Source organism: Astyanax mexicanus, chromosome 21 (genome assembly GCF_023375975.1).
Source record: "Astyanax mexicanus isolate ESR-SI-001 chromosome 21, AstMex3_surface, whole genome shotgun sequence".
Lineage (NCBI taxonomy): Eukaryota > Metazoa > Chordata > Actinopteri > Characiformes > Acestrorhamphidae > Astyanax > Astyanax mexicanus.
Genome location: NC_064428.1, coordinates 38,246,748 through 38,253,996, shown reverse-complemented (window position 1 = coordinate 38,253,996; position 7,249 = coordinate 38,246,748). Strand labels below are relative to the sequence as shown.

General features: G+C 38.5%; 1 protein-coding gene across 1 annotated transcript; it reads left to right on the top strand.

The window, feature by feature from the left end:
* Positions 1-1,602: 1,602 nt before the first annotated feature.
* On the top strand, positions 1,603-6,898 carry LOC111196869 (uromodulin-like). Its single transcript, XM_049469517.1, has 5 exons — positions 1,603-1,672; positions 4,021-4,446; positions 4,901-5,287; positions 5,893-5,938; positions 6,826-6,898. The coding sequence occupies exons 1-5, from the start codon at positions 1,603-1,605 to the stop codon at positions 6,896-6,898; spliced, it is 1,002 nt and encodes a 333-aa protein (XP_049325474.1).
* The last annotated feature ends 351 nt before the right edge of the window (positions 6,899-7,249 follow it).

Genomic DNA, 7,249 nt, shown 5'->3' with positions numbered 1-7,249 from the left:
CTCGGGGGAGTTTTGCTCCCATAGAGCTGTGGCCCATGCCAGAGCCCTGTCTGTGAGCAAGGACACCATGAAGGCTACTTTAGAGCGCTCAGTGGGGAACCGAGAGGGTTGCTGCTCAAACACTAGACTGCACTGTAGCAGGAACCCTCTGCATTTATCTGATTCCCCTGAATAACGTTCTGGAGTAGCCACCTGGGCATCATGTCCAGCTACAGCCACCTCGGGGATAGGAGGAGACGGGGTAGGTTGTGCAGGCTGTGCAGCGTCTGGGTTACTGGCCTGGTTCTGAATCAACAGGGCAAGTTGCTGTGTGATCTCAAGCAGCAGCTGCTCATGGCGACCAATGGCTGCCCCCTGGTGCTGCACAGCCTCTTTGAGAGATCCCAACTCTGCTGGGTCCATTTTAATGGTCACACCTTCTGTTACGGTTTAGTGGGGGGAGGTGGACTCAAATGCAGAGTTATTTTATTTGTTAATTTAATTATTTTTTTTGCTTATTTATTATTTATTGGTAATATTATATTTGATATATATAGTGTGTGCAGTTGGTTTGGTGTATCTGTGATGAAGTGCTTGAACCGGGATTTGAACTCCCAACCTTTGGAACTCCAGACGGGTGTGCTACCACTGCACTACGTAGGGTGTGTGCAGTGGCTTTGGATGAGGGCCTTAAATGTGGCAGTGAAGAAAAAGGGCGGGAAAATCAAACAAAGGATCTGCTGCCACATGGCATGGCTCAAACAAAGGAAATGAAATCAAACTTTAAGAAACTTAGGAAAGACTTCTTGAAAACCAAAAGTTCAAAAATAAACTGGAGATCTTTTCTCTCTCTTTTTGTGGCTTCTTTTAAGATCTCTCTTTTTTGTGAGCCTTTGTTTCTTTTTGGATCTCTTCTTTTCTTTGTGGCTTCTTTTAAGAGTTCTTTTCTTTCTAATCTCTTTTCTTCAATACCCACTGTTACCGGTCACCCCTCTACAAAGGTGTGACGGTGAACTGAGGTTTGGCTGGGGTTTTTAAGCTGTGTTCACAGCTGAGCCTGATCTGAACTAATTACCGCTGGGGATTCTGGGACTTGGAGTTTTTTGCCCCAGATCCACCAGCTCTTCCACCGCAGTGTCCAGGCCCTCTGCTGGTGGTTGGCGGCACATGCCGCTTTCTTACATTTCTTAAAGCTACACAGCTGTGTAGTTCCCATCCACTGCATTGTGAGTGAGGGAAAGCTCTTACTTTCACTACATGTTGCTGAATTCTAGTTTTGATGACCTTTTCTTTGGTCAGGCAGTGCACACATTCTGCATTATATTTGTTAAAAAATCTATCCATAAAAGTGAACAGTTACAGTTCTTATTAGATGTTTTGACATCAGCTTGTCTTGTTTTAGATGTAACTAGTGCAGCTCCTGTTTCTAAACGGGGATTGTTGTTTTAGTCACATATATAGAGCTATTTAAAATCATATAAAAAGTATTTAGTTAGTGAACTCTCAATTCAGATTTTAAACTGGGCATTGTTATCCAAGTCAGATGAATGGTTTAGCATGTTTATACAGAAATAAAATGTTTTTTTTTTGTTTAAAATGTTGTTTTCAGATGTGAAGACCATCATGCCAGTCTCTTCTACTACTACTACTACTACTACAGACCCCAGTAGCACCAAACCAACCACCACTCCAAGTAGGTTTGCTGATTCCCAATTATATTTTAGCATAGTTGATAATTAACTGTTTGTGATTTAGTTTCAAGTTAAATACTGACAGATATTATGTATTTGAGACTGTTTTTTTCTATTATCTGTACTTGCTGTAAATTTGGGAAGGAGAGTAGCGTAATTTTAATTCTCTGTATGTCCTGTACATATGCAGTATTGACAATAAAACTACTTGACTTGAAAACTACTTGACTTAAGATTTCAGAAATAATCAATATTTGGTGGAATAACATTGGTTTTTAATCACAGTTTTCATGCATCTTGGCAAGTTTTCCTCCACCAGTCTTACACACTGCTTTTGGATAACTAAGCCACTCCTGGTGCAAAAATTCATGAAGTTCAGCTTCATTATTTTTAAGCGTTCTCTTTTTTGCTGCCTCTGAAAACAAACAAACAGTATTTATAGAATGTGTAAAACTAATGTGATTTTTAGGAGTCAAGCCCTCAGCCCAGTACTAGGATGTTAATATTATTTTGGAGAGAATTGAAACGTAGAAAATATTATACAATCTAAACTTACTGACAACACAAATGAAGAGAACAAACTCCTCACTACACTAACTACACATTAGCACCCATTCCAACAATAAAGTACCTACACAAAAATCATACAAATAGCATGCAGCATGAACTTTTTATTAATTATTTTTAAAATCAGCTTGAAAGTTAGCACACATTCCACCAGAAGAGAACTCGTAAATATTCTTCTTGTTTTGTTAGTCCTACCTTTCTGTTTAGCTAGCCTGTATCTGATTCAGTCCTAAAACTAGGAGCTGTACAGTATGCATTATGTAATGTAAAACCCTAAAACTACAAAACTATAAAAATCAAAAGATATTTAATCATGACAACGATAAAGTTATTTCAGTGTTACTGTAAGTAGACACTGAAAATTTATACTCAACTAAAATAATAAAAATCCAATATTTGCCTAATTTGCCTTATTTTGCTTTATTTTATTTTTGAAAGTTAGCTTTTTAGTTAGTTTAAAGCCACAGAGATTAGTAAATATTTTTAAATAAAATTGTTGTTAGGTTTTAATAGATATTAAGAATTGTCAGCAGAAACAGAAAAAATAGAGACATATCAGTAAACAGACTTTGATTCTTCAACACTTATTGATATTTTAATGGTTTATTTTTTAAACAGCTACAGGTGATCCCTGCTACAACTACACTGCTCTAGACCAGCCCTGGAGAGCCACTAATGCTACTGGTTTGATAATCTGTGATGAATACTTCAGCTGGAACGGCTGGTATCGGCTGCTGTATTATGGGATGAACATCCGGATGCCAGAGAGCTGCACTACTTATGAAACATGTAGCACTTCTATCACGTTTTGGCTGAATGGTCCTCACCCTCAAATATCAGATGGAATTATCTCTCGTCAGGCCTGTGGGATAGGGAGTATCTGCTGTGATTACTCTGTGTCAATTCGAGTTAAAGCGTGTCCAGGAAATTACTACGTTTATGAGTTTGTCAATCCAAACACCTCCTATGCAGCTTATTGTGCAGGTACTCAGATTCACTTCAAAGGCTTTACTCAATGTTTTCAATAGATTAAATATATATATTTTTAAAGTTAATGTATTCTTCATTCAGATGTGAGTTCCATCACTCCAGTCACCGACTCAATAAATGCAAACAGCACTGAAGCCCCAGGTAAGTTTCACTGATGACTTTTCAAACAATCTATTATTATTTTTTATTATGCTATTTAATATGTGAATCACAGACAGCTTGTTAAGTTCTTGTAGTAATGTTTTCATAGACCTACAGTACAGTAATGACAGTACATAGTACCTAATCTCATGAAGTTACTTGGTCATCGATGTACAGTATTTCACATTAACATCTTGTCCAACATTCCTCGTGAACAAGCCTGTAATTACCCCCTGCCACAAACAACAGGCAAGTTATTAACCTCAACGCACTTCTTATCATGGGTACCTGCTAAATAACTACCCCGCTGATCATACCTCCACATATAACAACCCTGCGACAAGCACATAACTTACAGCTTAGCTCTTTAAATAGCCACTGCCCAAGGTTTTGCGGTGTTAAGAAGAATGTCAACTTTAAAGTAAATACCCAACCACGTAGCCAAAAGCTATAGTCATATAAAGTTGTTATAGTCAGTCCGGGCTATATCCGTGATCAATTCCAGACAAGGCTGTCAATGCCTTTTATGGTATTGATCACAATTTGATCACAGTCTCATTCAAAGCATTGTCCTGCATTTATCCCACCACATGTACCTTAAAACCCGTTTACACTACATCTTCAGCTTACTGAGTTTCCTCTGTTTCTACAGTAAACACAGCAAACATCACTTCTGACCCCTGCAGTGTCTACAGAAATTTCTCCAGTAACGGAAGAAACCCAATTCCATATTACTCCTACAGGGGTGTCTATGATGACACTCTCGTTGAATGGAACGGCTGGTACCGGCTGTATCTTCAGGGAAGTAGTGCTCAGATTCCTGAATTGCACTGGTGTTCCAGTTACATGGCGTGTGGAGGTTACGCAGCACTCTTACTAGATGGACCTCATCCACTCCCAGAGGACGGCATCGTCACCAGAGACATCTATGGATTCTATCCAGATACCAGTGATAGTAAACAGTGCATTAAAAACTCAAGATCAAACCCAATCCAGGTTAAGGCCTGCCCAGGAAATTACTACGTCTACAGACTCGTCAAACCAACTGTATCCCTTCCAATGCCAACATACTGTGCAGGTAAACTCTGTTCTTACCTGTACTATTGTACTCTAACATTAATGGAAGCGGAATTGTACTTATACAAAGTCGACTGTTTTTTCAAAATTTTCCCCTTTTTTATAGCAAATAGATCCTCATATCAATAATGGCACAGAAATGCTTCACAGTCTGTACTTTATTGTTCGTAACGCATTTATTCACTACTTATTAAGCATTAGCCTGTATGTTAATTTTTTAGTACATAATTGGGGTCTACTTGAGGTTTAGTGTGTTGATCAAACCAAACACTAGTTATTACAGTACGAGAGGTGCTAAAGTCAGTATAAGTCGTTATATAGTTATTGTATGCACACATTAGATTACATGCAGACTTTTAAAAACACCAATTTCATTCATATGTTCTTATTGTTGCACTGTATCCTGTAACTGATACACTTAACAGAATTATTAACATTTATTTCATCTGTGACAGTTGTTGTCGACACTCCCAGTTATGACCCCTGCAGTAACTATACTTCTCTGGACCAATCATGGAGAGGCACTAATGAGACCGAAGGGTCCAACTGTGACAGATCCACTAACTGGAATGGATGGTACAGGCTGCTGTATAAGGGGATGAGCACCCAGATGCCAGAGAGCTGCGTCAATGTCTCCAGATGTGGAACTAATGTTCCTCTGTGGCTCAGCGGTTCTCATCCTCAGATATCTGATGGAATAGTCACTCGTGGGATCTGTGGGAATTATGGAAGTGACTGCTGTTACTACAGATCATTCCCAATTCGAGTCAAAGCCTGTCCAGGAAACTATTACGTCTATGAGTTTGTCAAGACAAGTTTCTGCACTGCAGCTTACTGTGCAGGTATTTTAATTTCATAAGCTTTAAATTACATTAGTATACACTGCCTGACCAAAAAAAGTTCACACACTCTAATATTCATGCTATAATTACAGCATGCATACACTGTGGTATCATTTCCACACAAGCTTCAGCAATGTCTCAACATTTATTTCTGTCCGAAATTGCATTAATGTTTCCCAAGATCTTCAGAATCAGAATTGCCTTTGTCATATGGTCACAAGTACCGGCGAAATTAGCCATCAACCCATCCATACAATAACATACAAGGAGAAACAGGACAGGAGGTCCACTTGTATCTCAATTCACTAGCCAGCGCAGTGGTAGTTTAAAGGACCTTGATCCTAGCGACAAGTTCGATCCCCGCGTAAGGAGAGGTGTGTTTTTTTTTCCTTTCTTCCTGGGTTTACCTGCTTCATTTTCCAAAAACAATTTTTTTTTGTGGCCCACCATGTAATGGCTTGGAAAATATCTGGCCTGTGGCCAAAACTAACTGCCAACCCCTGCCCTAGACTGTGCTCTAAAGAGCACAGTGTAGGAACATCAAAAAAAACCTCAGCAATGCCTAATCCAATCAGCAAAAACCCTGTGATCATTGTGCCAAAAAGGTGGACGTCTTCGATGTCCCCCGCGGAAAGAGTCGCCAGTTGCACGGTCCGCACATGTCTCCCACGCATCCCTTTGTTTTTATGAACCATTTATTCAAATCCATTTTTTTTGGAAAAGCAGAGTAAAGATAGTCTCTTACGGAATAGCAGTGTCAGACAAAACAGGAGAAGCCAAGCAGGAAGGATAAGGAGAAGGGAGGGAGAGAAAAAAATGCAACCACCTTCAACTAAAGCAAAAACAGAAAGAGATCTTGTTCTGTTCTTGTACTGTACAATTCCAGCCCCATGAATCCTGACATTGTTATCTACCTGGTCTATATTCAGTATATTCAGGTAGTCAGCTGACCTCATTCTTTAAGCACATACTGTTGCTGAACCTAAACCTGCAGACCAACTGCAGCAACCCTGATGAGACCTTCACATGACCTTCTTCTATTCATCCAGAAACTAGTCTTTACTCTCTCTAGTGAACTGAAGTTGTTTTTGCGGGTTATTCTCATTTATAAGTGCTTTTCTTAAAGCTACACAGCTGTTTAGTCCCTTTAATCCCTTGAGTTCCCATCCACTGCATTGTGAGTGAGGGAAAGCTCTTACTTTCACTACTAAACAACAGTGCTTTGGTCAGGCAGTGCACACTTTCTGCATTATATTTGTTAAAAATCTATCCATAAAAGTGAACAGTTACAGTTCTTATTAGATGTTTTGACATCAGCTTGTCTTGTTTTAGATGTAACTAGTGCAGCTCCTGTTTCTAAACGGGGATTGTTGTTTTAGTCACATATATAGAGCTATTTAAAATCATATAAAAAGTATTTAATTAGTGAACTCTCAATTCAGATTTTAAACTGGGCATTGTTATCCAAGTCAGATGAATGGTTTAGCATGTTTATACAGAAATAAAATGTTTTTTTTTGTTTAAAATGTTGTTTTCAGATGTGAAGACCATCATGCCAGTCTCTTCTACTACTACTACTACTACTACTACTACTACTACAGACCCCAGTAGCACCAAACCAACCACTACTCCAAGTAGGTTTGCTGATTCCCAATTATATTTTAGCATAGTTGATAATTAACTGTTTGTGATTTAGTTTCAAGTTAAATACTGACAGATATTATGTATTTGAGACTGTTTTTGCATTGTAAAATGTCTAATAATTTTGTTAGTTTTTCAAGAGAGAAAAAAAATGAATAGGTTTTTTATTATCATAAAACACATTAAATATACTACTCGGCACAATTTATACACACAATATTAAATAAATGGTTGACAAGCCTATTTATTAAGGAAAAAGAAAACTATCCATCCAATTTAGCTCTTTGTTAAAAAGTGTTTCCCCCCCATAAATTAACTGTG